The sequence below is a fragment of the Canis lupus genome, chromosome 5 (assembly GCF_011100685.1).
Source record: "Canis lupus familiaris isolate Mischka breed German Shepherd chromosome 5, alternate assembly UU_Cfam_GSD_1.0, whole genome shotgun sequence".
NCBI classification, from domain to species: domain Eukaryota; kingdom Metazoa; phylum Chordata; class Mammalia; order Carnivora; family Canidae; genus Canis; species Canis lupus.
In genome coordinates this window covers 81415323-81431073 of record NC_049226.1, presented here as the reverse complement: position 1 = coordinate 81431073, position 15751 = coordinate 81415323, and the positions used below count along the sequence as shown (strand labels likewise).

The 15751-nt window shown below is 51.4% G+C and overlaps 2 protein-coding genes across 2 annotated transcripts in view; one reads left to right on the top strand and one right to left on the bottom strand.

Annotated features, from left to right (window-relative positions):
* Positions 1–2451: 2451 nt before the first annotated feature.
* LOC100686190 (peroxiredoxin-1-like) lies at positions 2452–3417 on the bottom strand. Its single transcript, XM_038535554.1, has 4 exons — positions 3373–3417; positions 2973–3153; positions 2641–2772; positions 2452–2594 (listed from the first exon to the last, which is right to left on the bottom strand). Exons 1-4 carry the CDS (start codon positions 3415–3417, stop codon positions 2452–2454), a joined length of 501 nt encoding a protein of 166 aa, XP_038391482.1.
* A 6799-nt stretch (positions 3418–10216) lies between these two features.
* CDH1 (cadherin 1) overlaps positions 10217–15751 on the top strand; it is a 78993-nt gene continuing 73458 nt past the window's right edge. The window contains exons 1-2 of the mRNA NM_001287125.1: positions 10217–10323; positions 11456–11570. Of these exons, the coding sequence (NP_001274054.1) occupies positions 10264–10323; positions 11456–11570 (175 nt within the window). The 5' untranslated portion in view covers positions 10217–10263. The remainder of the gene's footprint in view (positions 10324–11455; positions 11571–15751) is intronic.

The following is a 15751-nucleotide window of genomic DNA, read 5'->3' as shown; positions in this document are numbered from 1 at the left end:
ACCCAGGCGTCCCATGTTCTGTGACCATAATCAGGTCTTCTGTGCTTTGTCTGGAAGTTGAATCTAAAAACTGAAAAGCAATATGCAACATCATGATTCTGCAAGCGTCAGTCAGTGAGAACCCTGGCTCTCACGAGCATGAAATGTGAACCTGGTCAGTGACATGATTTCCAATCTCAAGAAGCTCAAAGTCATAGTTTTTAGAGGCAGAAGCAAGAACTTCCGGGCCAACTGAGTCATTTTACAGACTGGATTTTGTTGGCAGAGGCTGGAGGGTGAACTTTGTCTCAAGTGAAGGGAGGAGGAGGAGGGGCTTTCGGTCTCCATCTTGGTGAAGGTGGCCTTGGCTCTGGGGGCAGGGGTGGGGTCTTCTCTGCTCTTGGGAGACAGGAACCCCATGGGGCGGGGTGGGGTAGCCCGACTGTGATTCTGGCACCTTATCTGTGATTCTTGAGGAGATGCCAGGTATAAAGATACCTGTGCAAACAGAGGGCACCCGGCCAGCCCCAGAGCTCCCCCTCTTTCCGCAGGCCTAGGAGAGGCAGAGAGGCTGGAGGTGGCCTGCCACCCACGGCCTGTACTCTGGAAAAACCCTGAGCACCATGAAGTGTGGAAATAATATTAGTTAATGTTCATTTAGCACTTCCCGTGTGCCACGTTCATTTAGATTCTTTTACCTGTTTCTCACAGCTACCCAACAAGGTAGGTGCTCCTGTTATCCCTGTTTTGGTACAGATGAGGACATTGAGGACCAAAGGGAGTTTAAGTGACTCATTCAAAGGCCTACCACTAGCCGGTGGAAGAGCAGGATTCAGATTCAGGCAGTGAGCACCCATGTCCATGCTGGGGACCATTTTGCCATAGTGCTCTTGGAACTGGAGCGCCAGCCCCAAGCCCACCTCCGCTATGACCAGGCTTCTGAGCCTCACTCACCTCCTCTGGAAAATGGGGATGGTACGTTCTTCTGTAGGCAGGTTGGAGAACCACAAGCACCCCCCAACCCCTCGGGCCTGCCGCTCTGGCTTCAGCTCTCATCATTCCCCCCTACCCCATCCCTTGATGTACTGAAGCTCCAGCATGGCTGAACAGTCAACAGCATGACCTATGCTCTTACCACCTTCTCTGGGTTACCCTGGGGTCTGGAATTTCAGGTGAACCCAGCGAGATCATTGCTCGCTAAATTAAGCAAGGTTTGCCTCTCAGTTCAAATGGTAACGGTAAATAAAGGCCTGCCCTGGCCTTAGCAGTATAGCATGGGGATTAAGAGGCTTTGGAGACCGGTGGTCCTGGATTCAAATTCCAGTTCTATTACCTTTACTGTGTAACCCTGGACAAATCTTGTTACTACTGTGGGCCTCTGCTTCCAAATGGGTAAAATGGACGTAACGATAGTACTCAGAGGAATGTATGAGGACCAACGAGAGAAAGTGTATAAGGCACGATGAGCTCCAAAACATGGTAGCTATCTTTTTTAAAATCATACTATATATTGCAATTACATTGAGCACAATTCCTGGTTCATGGTTAGCATTCAATACATAAATGGATAAATGTTTACCTGTCTGCATCCCTCATTACCTATGAGCTTCTTTTTTTTTTTTTTTTTTAAAGATTTTATTCATTTATTCATGAGACACACACACACACAGAGAGGCAGGGACACAGGCAGAGGGAGAAGCAGGCTCCATGCAGGGAGCCCGACACAGGACTCGATCCCGGGTCTCCAGGATCACACCCTGGGTGGAAGGCAGATGCTAAACTGCTAAGCTACCCAGGGATCCCTGCCTATGAGCTTCTAAAGGGCAGGAAATATTTCTTTAAAACTTTGCTTACTGGGCACCTGGGTGGCTCAGTCGGTCTGTCGTCTGCCTTCAGCTCAGGCCATGATGGAGCCCTGTGTCCAGCTCTCCGCTCAGCAGGGAGACTGCTTCTCCCTCTCCCTCTCCCTCTCCCTCTGTTCCTCTGCCACCTTGTGTGTGTTCTGTCTCTCCCTTTCTAGTAAATAAATAAAATATTTAAAAAATAAAAACAAGTAAATAAAAATAAAACTTTGATTATTATTTTTTTTCTCAGTTCAACTTAATAGAAACAATGAAAGATTGAAAGTGGAGCCCCACTGGACACCTCAGTTGGCCTGCGCCATAGCACAGCTCAGGCCATTCTCTCCAGGGGAAGAAAGGTTGGCGTCCCCAGCCCCTGCTGGAAAGGCCTGTCCTGTCCCATACCACATCTGCGCTGAGTCTGAAGCCTTGTGTTTTAAGCATGACAGCAGTAGCAAGGAGATTTTGTTTTCACGGCCACCCACTGCAGCCCAGCCCTAAAATGGCCCAGTACTCGCTTGTGCTAAGAGAAATATTTTTTGCTCTTCTGGACACAAGGCTTGATGGTATCACTGCCAGGCTTCCAGCCAGGTGGGTGCCCTTCCTCATGTTCATCAGTGAACTGGGAGGCCTAAACTAGCCTCAGCGTCTCATCCATAGAGCAGCTGACAGGAAGGTCATTCACGGTGATCTGCCAAAGGATATTTTTCTCATCAACAATAAAGAGGCCCCTGAACGAGATGCCTTCATCAGCCTTTAAGATTCCATAGTCCTAAAAAGAGAGAGAGAGAGAGAGAGAGAGAGAAAAGACCGTAATTCTGAGCGATGCTACACCTGGGGGCTGACACCAAGGGAATGTTCATGGGTCCCAGTCCTTCTTCTTTCTTGGGTGTGTTGATCCATGCCAAGTGATAGAAATGAGAATCCACAGAAGCACCAATCACTTGGTGAGCTTCTTTTTTTTTTTTTTTTTAAAGACTTTATTCATTTATTCATGAGAGATACAGAGAGAGAGAAAGAGAGAGAGAGAGAGAGGCAGAGACACAGGCAGAGGGAGAAGCAGGCTCCCTGCCAGGAACCAGATGCAGGACTTGATCCTGAATTCCGGGATCAGGCCCTGGGCCAAAGGCAGACACTCAACTGCGGAGCCACCCAGGTGCCCCGACTTGGTGAGTTTCTTAAATTCTTCTGTCCTGTCCCTGAAAGCAGTGGTCTCTGTGGGGCGCACAAAGGTTAAATCAAGAGGGTAAAAAAAGAACACAATGTGTTTGCCTTTGTAGTCAGGTGGTGTGATGTCTTTGAACTGGCCACTTGGCATAATAGCCATAGTGTGCTTTGAAGCTGGGGACAGGGGCACCTGGGTGGCTCAGCAGTTGAGGGTTGAGCATCTGCCTTTGGCTCAGGTCTGCCTTTGGCTCAGGTTGTGATCCCGGAGTCCTGGGATCAAGTCCCACATCGGGCCCCTGCATGGAGCCTGCTTCTTCCTCTGCCTGTGTCTCTGCCTCTCTCTGTGTGTCCCTCATGAATAAATAAATAATAATCTTAAAAAAAAAAAGTTGGGGACAGGATGCCCAATTTTGGCATTTCCTGAGTACATCTTGCTCTGGACATCTCTGAGACAGGACACACACCAAAGACCCTCAGGAAGAAGGTGCTTTATTTATTTATTTATCTATCTATATTTTATTTGCCTTATTAAATAAAATAAAATTTTTAAAGATTTTATTCTTTTTTTTAAAAAAGATTTTTATTCATTTATTCACGAGAGACAGAGAGAGGGAGAGAAGGAAGGCAGAGACACAGGCAGAGAGAGAAGCAGGCTCCATGCAGGGAGCCCGACGCGGGACTCGATCCCGGGCCTCCAGGATCATGCCCTGGACTGCAGGCGGCGCTAAACCGCTGAGCCACCGGGGCTGCCCTGCCTTATTTATTTTAAATAAATTCTACACCACATATGGGGCTTTGAACTCACAACCCTGAGATCAAGAGTTGCATGCTCTGCTGACTGAGCCAGCTAGGAGCCCATAGGGCAGGAAACATACTTTATTTTTGTGTCCACAGTGCTTGTCCACAGTGCTGAGCATAGCACCTAGCACATGGGAGTGCTTAATAAATATTTGTTGCTTGCCCTAATGAGCTCATGGATCTGGTCAGCCGTCACATATCGTGCTAAAATGACAAAGTAAAAGGCTGATAGAGAAGTTGATAATGGGGAATCAGCTGACTAACTGAATCTTAGTATTCTCTCTCTCTTTTTTTTAAGATGTTATTTATTTTTTTGACAGAGAGAGAGAGCACGGGGGCGGGGGGAGGGGGGCAGCGGCAGAGTGAGAGGGAGAAGCAGACTCCTCCCTGAGCAGGGAGCCCCCAATGCAGGGCTTGATCCTAGGATGCTGGGATCGTGACCTGAGCTGAAGGCAAACGCTTAACCAAGTGAGGCACCCAGGGGCCCCTGAATCTTAGTATTCTAATAAAGCCAACCAGACAACTTCTTGCTTCCTGATATGACATTATGGGAAGTATTCAGTACCTCACACAACATATTTTTGTCTAAAAAACTGAATCTGAATCAAATCAAGCCTCTAGATGTGAGGACCATATAGGATAGAGGGATGTGTTACATGACACTTGTGAGGATGCATTCAACCAAATACAAAACATAAGACGTCCAACAAGACGGGGGCGCCTGGGTGGCTCAGTTGGTTAGGCGTCTGCCTTCGGCTCAAGTCATGATCCCAGGGTCTTGGAATCAAGTCCTGCATTGGGCTCTCTGCTTAGCAGGGAGCCTGCTTCTCCTTCTCCCTCTGCCTGCAGCTCCCCCTGCTTGTGCCACTTTAATGGTGGATACACTTCATTATACATTTATTCAAACCCTGAGGATTTTAATGTAGACTTTGGGTGATGATGAAGTGTCAGGAAGATTTACCAATTGTAACAAATGTACCACTCTGGGGGGATGCTGCGGGGGGGGGGGGCGGTTATGGATGTGTAGCGGGCAAAGGGTAATTGGGAAATCTCTGTACGTTCCTCTCAAATCTGCTGTGAACATAAAACTGCTCTAAAAAATAGTCTTAATTTAAAAAAAATGCAGGGGTGAAGAGACAATATTTAGTACAATTGCAAAGTTGACAAATTACAAGAATTGCAAAAAATAATTATTGGAGCTAGATGATAGCTACATGGTGTTTCATTCTACTCTACATGGTATGCAGTATACTATTTTCTTTGTGTTTGAAAGAAAAATGTTTTCTGCAGACGTGAGTGGTTGAGCTCCAAGGGGCGGCACCCCTCTCAGTTACCAGTTACCGTTATTTTCACAGGCAGCTGAAGCTGGGTATCCAGCTCCCTCCCCTGGGTGCTGGCGGGCAGCCCTGGGCAGAGGTTTCAGGAGCCCCCAGGAGCAGCTCATACAGAGCGTGCTCTCCCCACCATCGGGAGCTTGATCGCCTGCAATCCCTAGCAATTTCGATTTCCCTGGGATTCCTCTCCAGCCAGGCGGGGGTTAAGCTCCTCTCAGAGAGGCTTGGGGCCCTCTGAGTACCATCATAACCACCCCTTTACCAGGAGATGAAAGGGAGGAGACTGCCCAGGTTGTTAATCATTAGCCAGCCTCTTTTCAGACCAGTGGCCAGGACACCCAGGCAACGAAAGTTCATCAGAGGCACACCCTGCAATAAGGAAATCTGCCGTTCTCATCCCAGTGATGGACGCTTGGTTAGCACCAGGGACTAGGGCTGTCATCCACTGGGAGAGGCACCCAAAAGGCCTCTGGTCAACCTTCATTTTTGCTGTAGATAACCTAAAATTCTACTGTTAACACTGGACTGGCCCCCAGAGACCTCTAATCTCAAGATCTTGATTCTTCTTCCCCTCAGTTGAGAAGCTAATGAATGCGGTGGCCCCTATCTCCTTCACTGACAGGGTTGCATAGAATCTCAGGGGCACAGGTACCTCCCAGAACCCATCCACAGACACCACCTTAAGAACCCTGGGCAGAGCTTACCAGATCCAAATGTCTCATTCCTTTGAAAGAAGCCCACCTAGAGCCCTCTTTAAAATGCAAATAACCCCTGTGAAGTTGAAAAGACTAACATGCCTGTCCTGTCCCCGCACCACCCCCACAGGAGATTGCCTAAGAGATTTTAAGGGTAGGGTGGGGAAAGCAGAGCCTGGGAGTGGGGAGGCTGCATAGGGCTCACAGTTTGGTCTAGAACTTGGAAGGGAATGTATTGAGCCAAGAGTTCTAATAGCTAACTCTATAGAGTGCTTACAAGAATCTTGCGAATTAAGTGCTAGCAGCATCCCCATTTTATGGATGAGGAAACTGAGACTGGAAAGGATCAAGTGACATGCTCCCCAGCTAGTGGCAGAGGGGAATGTGAAGCCTCCAGCAACTTGAGATCAAAGGCCATCAGCAGTATAGCCCATCAGCTCCTTTGATCCTCACAAAGGGGAATCGTCTCTAAAAAAAAATTATTTATTTAGTCATGAGAGACACAGAGAGAGGCAGAGGGAGGAGAAGCAGGCTCCATGCAGGAGCCCGAAGCAGAACTCCAGAATCACTTCCTGAGCCGAAGGCAGACGCCCAACCACTGAGCCGCCTAGGCATCCCGAGGAACCTTTTCTTTAAAAAAATAGATTTATATACTTATGGGGGGGAGGGGGCAGAAGGAGCAGGAGAGAGAGAGTCCCAAGCAGACTGTGCTAAGTGAGGAGATCCATGAGGGGTGTGACCTCACAAACCCTGAGATCATGACCTGAGTTGAAACCAATGGCGGGATGGCTAACTGATGGGCCGGAGGCACCCAGGTGCCCCTGAGGGAATCTTTTTTTTTTTTTTAAAGATTTTATTTATTTATTCATGAGAAACAGAGAGAGAGAGAGAGAGAGAGAGAGGCAGAGACATAGGCAGAGGGAGGAGCAGGCTCCATGCAGGGAGCCCGATGTGGGACTTTATCCTGGGACCCCAGGATCATGCCCTGGGCCAAAGGCAGACACTAAACCGCTGAGCCACCTGGGCATCCCTAAGGAAATATTTTTTTTTAAAATAATTTATTTATGATAGTCACACTCACACACACACAGAGAGAGAGAGAGAGAGGCAGAGACACAGGCAGAGGGAGAAGCAGCCTCCATCCACTGGGAGCCCGACGTGGGATTCGATCCCGGGTCTCCAGGATCGCGCCCTGGGCCAAAGGCAGGCGCCAAACCGCTGCGCCACCCAGGGATCCCCAGGAAATATTTTTTGATGGAAGAGGAACTGAGGGCCATAGTCACTCAGTGCTTCACCTCCAACCCTTGAGTGTTCCCACCTCACTCTGGACAGTTGAGAGCGGCAGCCCTTCACTAGTGTCCCCTAGAGCTTGAAGGACTTTCTGAGAAATCTGGAGAGAGTGTCATGCCAATCTGTTTTCACTGCCCCTAATTGTTTTCTAAAATCCTTTTTATTGAATTATCAGAGTGTAATGGAAGAGTCGATGAGAGTCGCTTTGGAGTTACAAGGCCAGGCCTTGCTGGGTGGAGAAAAGCAAAGCCCTAAAGGCTCCCTGGGCTGAGCAATGGTATAAAATATGTATTTTTACATAACTGGGAGAAAGAAAATAAACGTACAAGCTGCCCCATGGGGGAAACGCCTCTTTCTGTATTTCCATTATCTTGTTTAATGCACATTCGGTCAGGAGCCTCAGTGGGAAAGGAAATACTGGAGCCCTTTCCCTATGAGCCTCCTAGTGGGTTAAGAGGCAGAGAGAGCCAAAATTCAGAAATCCAAATGGCCTGGGCGTGTACTTAGAAACCCATTAAAACTGAGGGGCCAGGGGTGGCTGCATGGCTTAGTCCGTTAAGCGTCTGCCTTTGGGTCAGGTCATGATCACGGGGTCCTGGAATCCAGTCACGCATTGGGCTCCCCACTTAGTGGGGAGCCTGCTTCCCCGTCTCCCTCTGCTGCTCTGCCTGCTTGTGCTCTTTCTTTCTTTTTTAAGATTTTATTTATTTATGAGAGACACAGAGAGAGGCAGAGACACAGGCAGGGGGAGAAGCAGGCTCCCTGCAGGGAGCCCGATGTGGGACTTGATCCTGGGACCCCAGGATCACAACCTGAGTAGAAGGCAGACACTCAACCACTGAGCCACCCAGGCGCCCTGTATTCTCTCTTTCTGTCAAATAAATAAATAAAATCTAAAAAACAAAACAAAACCAAATCAGAAGGGACAGGTGGGGAAACCTATTAAACCTGAGGGGACAGGGTGGGAGGGGGGACAGGCTGATTCAAAACAGCGTCTTGGTTTTCTTTTTCTTTTCTTTTCTTTTTTTTTTTTTGGCGTCTTGGTTTTCAACAAGCGTCTCCTCTCCTCTGGCTTGAGAAAGTAGCCCTCAGGGAGCTCAGAACCCCCCTCAGCTCTGGGTGAAGTATTCTAAACTCGGCCTTCCCCGTGAGGAAGGGGGCAAGGAGGGGGTCCTTTCCAAAGAACAACCACCACACCAACATTTACTGAGCGGGTGCTACCAAGTGCCAAGTATTCTGTTCAGTGATTTTCTTGCATAGCTTCCATCAACCCATTTATACAGATAAGAGCACTTAGCTGCCCAAGGTCATGCAGCTGGTGAGCAGCTTACTTCACACAGTGTTTTGCAGTTCCCACCATGCGTGGGGGATGAAGGGAAACAGCGTCCTTGTCAGGGTAGCCAAACTGCCCAGATGCAGCTGGCCCCTGGCCGTCAGACACAGAAGCTATCTGACCTAACATTTGCCTGTCTATTCCTTTTTTTTTTTTTTTTTGACTCTAAAATTATTTTACTAAGGACAGAATTCTCTAGGGAAGGCGGTGATGGCAATAGTGTAGTGTTAGGAGCCCCAATCTGGGGATCAGAGATTTTAGGCTCTAATCTTGGCTTTGATACTGACTTGCTATGGGACATTGAAACTTATCTGCTAATAACAGGTTTGGATGATCTTTAAAGGGTCTTTTCCACCAAGGACAGGTGGAAAGCCATAGCTCCAGCTCCCAGACGATCTTGGGTTTACATGAGATGAAGCTAATAGAAGAGTCCTGGAATCAGAGGGAGGTGGGTTCCGGTCCTCCACCACCTCCACCTGGCCTCCAATTTATAGGTCAGTTGCCTGGCTAATGAATCAGGAATAGTAACAGCTCTTTGGGGGCACCTGGGGGGCTCAGTGGTTGAACCTCTGCCTTTGACTCGGGTCATGATCCCAGGGTCCTGGGATTGAGTCCCACATGGGGCTCCCTGCAGGGAGCCTGCTTCTCCCTCTGCCTGTGTCTGGGCTTCTGTCATGAATAAGTAAACAAAATATTTAAAAAAAGAAAAAAACAGCTCTTGGTTTGTTTTGAGACGGTCAATGTTACTGTTACCATCCTTCACATCGTTACAGAGCTTTTATGGCACAGGAAACATTGGTCTTATTAATTGTAGGGCAACCTCATAACAACATAGGGAGGGGGTTGGTGATTATTCCCATTTGGAAGGTGGAGAAACTGAGGCTTTGAAAGATGAGTCCTACTCAGTGGTTTGATTTGCACTCACAATCTCTGGAGACCTGCAGTTAGAAAGACAAAACTCCAGGCAGCTGGGTGGCTCAGTCGGTTAAGTGACCCACTCTCTTCCGGTCTGCTCAGGTGGTGATCTCAGGATCATGAGATAGAGCCCCGCCTCGGTGCTTGACTCAGAGCCTGCTTGAGACTCTCTCCCTCTCCTCCTGCCCCTCCGCACTGCTCTCTCCCTCTCCACCTCCAAAATAAATCACTCTTTTAAAGAGAGGGAGAGCGTGCTGGTGGGGCGCCTGGCTGCCTCACTTGGTAGAAGGAGCGACTCTTATTCTCTGCGTCAGGAGTTCAAGCCCCACCAGGAGTGCTGGGCCTACTTTTTTTTTTTTTTAAAGATTTTATTTATTTATTCATGAGACACAGAGAGAGAGAGGCAGAGACATAGACAGGAGGAGCCCGATGGGACTGGATCCCTGGAGCCCAGGAGCACGACCCTGAGCGGAAGGCAGACAGACGCTCAACCGCTGAGCAAACCAGGCGGCCGAGAGTTGGGCCTACTTAAAAAAAAAAAAAAAAAAAAAAAAGACAAAACTAGTTAAAGAGTTAAAGTCGTCTCCGTCCGGAGTGTTCGTGAGCCTCCGGGTGCCGGGGGAGCTGCTGTCCCCCACCCGCGCTCTAGAAACTGCGGGGGGCGGGGCCGGGCGCCGAGGCGGCGGGGCCGCGCCGCTCATTGGCCGCCCGCCGCAGGTGCAGCCGCAGCCAATCAGCGGCGCGGGGGGCGGGGCCTCGCGGCTCACCTGGCGGCCGGACGCGGCCCCGCTCAGTGGCGTCGGGCGCTGCGGGCACCTGTGATTCGCGGAAGTCCTGCCGCCTCGCGCCGCCTCGCGCCGCCTCGCGCCGCCTCGCGCCGCCTCGCGCCCGGCTCTCGACCCCCGCCCGCCATGGGCCCTCGGTACGGCGGCGCCCCCGCGCTCCTGCTCCCGCTGCTGCTGCTGCTGCAGGTACGTCGCGTCTTCGGGCTCTGCGGGGGCCGCCTCCCGCCCGCCGCGCCCCCTTCCCCTCTCTCTCTCGTCCGGCCTCCGCTCTGCCGTCGCCCCCTCCTCTTCCCAGAAAGTTGAGTTTCCAGAGAGGCCTGGAAGCTGCGCGGCGCTCTGGGCTCCACCGAGGCGGGAGTGGGGGCGGCGGGGAGCCGGCGCGGCCGGGCGGCGGGGTGGGGTGGGGTGGGGTGGGGTGCAGAGGAGGGGAGCGCCGTGCGGGTCAGGGGGAGCCGGGAGTGGGGGCGAGCGGCGGGGTGGGGTGGGGTGCAGAGGAGGGGAGCCCCGTGCGGGTCAGGGGGAGCCGGGAGTGGGGGCGAGCGGCGGGGTGGGGTGGGGTGCAGAGGAGGGGAGCCCCGTGCGGGTCAGGGGGAGCCGGGAGTGGGGGCGAGCGGCGGGGTGGGGTGGGGTGCAGAGGAGGGGAGCCCCGGCGCGGGTCGGGGGGAGCCAGGTGTGGGGGGCGAGCAGCGGGGTGGGGTGGGGTGCAGAGGAGGGGAGCGCCGGCGCGGGTCGGGGGGAGCCAGGTGTGGGGGGCGAGCAGCGGAGTGGGGTGGGGTGCAGAGGAGGGGAGCCCCGTGCGGGTCGGGAGGAGCCAGGAGTGGGGGCGAAAGGAAGGGGAAATCCGTGGAAGTAAAAGCACCTGCCGTGTAGGAGAAAGCGAGGTAAGCGGGTGGGGAGGCGGCCCTGCGCTGGCAGAGGCTCGGGAGGTGTCGGGGCGCTGGTGCCCGCGAGGAGCCAGGCTGCGCAGGGGGGCGTCCCCGGGAGAAGGGAAGCGAAGTGGGGAAGAGCGAGGACGCCTCCGGTGGAATTAAAGAGGAGACGGGAAGGAAAGGGAAGGACGTGACCCGGCAGCCCCTCTCCCCGGAGGCCCTGGGGGCTTGGCCGCAGCAGGTTTCGGAGGGAAAGGGTTTGGTGCGGCCGCCTGCCCCGGGGGTTGGGGGTGGGGGTGAGGGTGAGGGTGAGGGTGGGTCCCACCCACGACGCCGACGCCGGGAGCGAGGGAGGGGCAGCGCCGTTGGTTTCGGTCTGGGCAGGAGGGGACGCCCCCCCCCCCCCCGCCCCAGGTCACCCCGGTTTCATGCCTCCTGCCCTCCTCCAGGTCTCATCGGGGCTCTGCCAAGAGCCGGAGCCCTGCCGCCCTGGCTTTGGCGCTGACAGCTACACGTTCACCGTGCCCCGGCGACACTTGGAGAGAGGCCGTGTCCTGGGCAGGGGTGAGTCTCGAGCTGAGTGGGGTGGGAGCAGGAAGGGTCTGAGAAATTGCACTGCCACACCCCTGAGAAAGCCCCTTTTTCCTGGTTCAGATGATGACCCTTTGGAGTTTACCCAGCCGGAGGTACCCAAGCTTCTAGGCTGGGTGAGGGATACCCTTGCATGGCCCTGTTGGGGAGGGGGCCTTTACTTGGAGGCCTTCCCTGCGCCTAGAGGGACAGTCTGTCACTTGAGACCGCAGACACCTGATGTATCGAAGGCGCGGGGAGGGACACCACAGTAATTCCCATTTTGCAGCTCAGGAAATGGAGGCTTGGAGGGTGGAGTCCCTGCGCCCAAGGTCAGGGAGCAGCGTCCGTGGCAGGCCCAGGTGCCCAAGTGCATCATCTCAGTGATGAAGTGCCCTCTCCGTTACCAGGTTGTGGCATTTGCACAAAGAGGTGAAAACATTTAGGTACAGGTACTATTCCCCCTGAGGAATAATGTTTTTGTTTTATTTTTTTAAAGCCTGATAGCTTTGACTCGGAATGAAAAGGCACACTATATATTTCGGGGTGGTATCGTTGTGATCATCAGGATTCTAGAGTTTGCTTTAGTTCACTTCACTGTGCCCGTGCCCCAGGAGTGAGAGAGCAGGGAAAGCTTCTGGTTTCATTGATTCCCAGATGCTTATTTCTTACCCAACAACTTCTCCTTCCTCTTGATTTTAGTTGATTGGGTGAGTATGGTAACTATAAAACACTTTTTAAAATGAGAACTCACCCATAATTCCCAGAGGAAATTCACTGCATTTATTCTTCCAGTCTTTGGCCGCGTGAAAACTGTAGCAATCACACTGTTGTGTGAAAATTGTTTGAATTTTGGAAGCTGTTCCAACAGTGGGCGGCATTTTTTTTCCTTCACAGAAACTGCAGCTTCATTGATTAAACATATTTGCTTTTCTGAGGCCTGTGTTGTGTGGAGGTTTCTATTGAGTCAGAAAAGAAGTGTTTGACTTTCGCAGTGGGTCCACCATTAGTCAGTGGTTGATACTCTGCACCCTGGTGCTGGGCACCCAGGAATGAATGGAGACACAGGGACACTCCAGTCCCCTGTTGGTCTATCACATAAGAGCAGATTATGGAGAATGTTCCAGGACCCACTCAGAGGCCACTGTGGGACATAAGCATTTAGGTGCCAAAGAATGTGGGTGGCCTGCGATGTTTTGTTGGGTATCAGTGGGCAGTGAGGACTGGCTTCTTGGAGAAGGCAAAGTTGACCCAGCCTTGAAGATTGAGGCGGGGGTTAGAAACCCGGAGTGTGAGTGCTTGTCTGTATATGGGGGTGTTCCAAGACCAGCGCAGGACACTTTATTTTCCAGCACCAAGTATTTCGTAGCTCTAAGTGTGGGGTAGTCTAATTGCCCCTGCACTTGCCTCACGCCCCCCCAACCTCCCACACCCCACCAAGTTGTTGGTCTGACTGACCAATATATGGTTATTACATAATATAAATATTACCATTATTATTAATAGAGGCACCTATTCCGTTTTGAACCAGACTCTGGGGGCAAGTGCTTCCTTTTACCTCATTTAATATTCGCAGGAGCTTTATGAAGGTCCAGGCGCTGTTGTTACTGCCGTTTTGCAGGTGAGGAAAGCTGAACCGTGAAGCAGTTGAGTAATCTGTTCAGAGATGCGCAGCTGGTCTTCCTCCGCTTCTCTCCTCTTCTCAGTAATCTCAAAAAAAGAGAGACGGTGGCTGGAGAATTAGTGTCCATTAGTGAAGTACCTGTGGTCTTACGTGTGTGCCTGAGAGAGCAGAGAGGTTGATGTGGCACGACCCCAGGAGAGGAGGCGGTGGCGACAGAGATGGGTCAGGCCAGGTGGGAAGAGCAGGACGTCTGCAGCTGGTGTTCTTGGTGATGGCGGCCACCTCTGCAAGCTGCTCCCGCCGTTGGTCTCAGTTTCTTTTTTTCTTTCTTTTCTTTTTGTTTTAAATATTTTATTTATTTATTCATGAGACACACAGAGAGAGGCAGAGACATAGGCAGAGGGAGAATGAGGCTCCCTGCAGGGAGCCCGATGTGGGACTCGATCCTGGGACTCCAGAATCACGCCCTGAGCTGAAGGCAGACGCTCAACTGCTGAGCCACCCAGGCGTCCCGGTTTCAGTTTCTTTATATCCAAGACCCACCCCATTCAACCAATTTTCTGACATCTCACTGTTTTGGGCACTTCTAACCAATCCAGTGTAGAAGTGCCCTTCTGGTAAACTCACACATGTGACCTCAGAGAACTGGCTTTGTGATTTTAAAAAGGCAGCCAGGATTTAGGGTGGTGGCCTTACTCTTGGGACAGCCTAAGGAAAGTGACATGAGGACCAGGTTTAAAGCACTGACTCCACGAACACTGCTCCATGGAAGTTTGAAAACGAGGAACTTGTTACTTTTTGTCTGCCATTGGCCATAGAGTGTCACAAATAGGGTTTGACCAAACTCAGGGGACCCTGGGGGTGGTTTGCTGGGGTGAATGTTGTACTCTATGGGATGGTTGACCCCATAGTCTCAGTCTTGTATTTATTTCATTGGTTTCTCTCCAGGTTCTAGAATGGAGAATGTTTTAAAAAACGAACTGGTTCTCTAGAGTTTCTGATTATTTTTTCTTTTTCCAACACAAGCCGGTTTAAGAAACCCAGGCTATTGGACAGTTTGGGGCCTAAGAAGTGTCAGAGTGCCCTCAGCTTTAAGATGATCGAGGTGTGGGAGGGGAAAAGCAGGCAGGGTTTTAAACTGATGGCTTTCTTGCTTTGTTTCCTCCACCACCTGGCTTTGGGCAAACAGGGTTTATGTTTTGGGTTGAGCTCTGGCTCCTTGATGGATTGACCTAGCTCACAAGCATCCACTTGTGTACATTAAATACATCCATTTCCCCTTCCTAAAAGATGTGCTGAGAGGTGGTAGAAACAGTGTGCAGACCTCCTAATTAAACTGGGCTGGAAAAAAAAAAAAAGAAAAATAAATAGAGAAACCTGCTCTGATAGCTCCCTTACATCATCAGATTCCCTCTCCCCCGCCCCTCAAACTCACTTCCCCATTACTCATCTGTGGCGAGGCTTGATGCGAGCTCACTGAGGAAGGAGACCTGGATTCTCCTGTCCTTGCCTTTGTCTGGGAGAAGTGGCGGCTTCCCACATACTTCCTAGGTAAGGAAGTCTGGCTCCTGATCCCCCAGGCCCCCGCCCCCGGGGGCCTGCCTGTTTGCTCTCCGGGGCTTAATATTGGGCGAGTCTTTTCTTCCAAAATGCTCACCTTGGTGTCTGTTACACACTCCCTCCCAGGCGTAGCCCCAGATAAGCCAGACGCTGAAGCAATCAGCTCTCCCATCTCCCAGGAGCTGCCAAAACCCTAAAATCCCCAAGAGGCACTGTCACAGTTGACACTTTCTGGGTTTCCACTCTGCCTCAACTCCCATCTCCTTTCAGGGCTTTAGGCTTTCAAGGAGGGGAATGAAGTCTCTGGCTGGTCAGTGATAGTTCGCACACCTGAAAGATCCAGGTTTGGGGCCCCTGGGTGGCTCCGTCGGTTATGTGTCTGACTTATGATGAGGTCATGATCTCAGGCTCCTGGGATCGAGCCCTGCGTAGGACTCTGTGCTCCTCAAGGAGTCTGCTTGTTCGTCTACCCCTCCCTCCACTGTGTGTGCACACTCTCACTCTCTCAAATAAAATCTTAAAAAAAAAAAAAAAAAAAATCCCGGTTTGCCTTCCAGCGCCTAGCCGTGTGACCTTGGGTAAATCACTTTATTTCAATGAACTTCAGTCCCCACCTGTGAATTGGGGGTGTGTGTGCAATAATACTCAGCGATTTGTTGTGAGACGTAAATGTGCATGTTTGTTTATTTGGCTAGGCGGTAAGCAGGAGTGCCAGCCCTGGGCTAGACTCTGGGGTTACGGTGATGAACGTAAGCCCGCAGGTGCGGGCTGAACGGAAAGCAAGTGAGATGATGTAAAGAAACAGCAAAGATTTATAAGATGGTGCCTCATATTTCTTAGGGACCGAGTAGGCACTCAGAAATTTTAAACAAGTGAGGGATCCCTGGGTGGCGCAGTGGTTTGGCGCCTGCCTTTGGCCCAGGGCATGATCCTGGAGACCCGGGATCGAATCCCACGTCGGGCTCCCGGTGCATGGAGCCTGCTTCTCCCT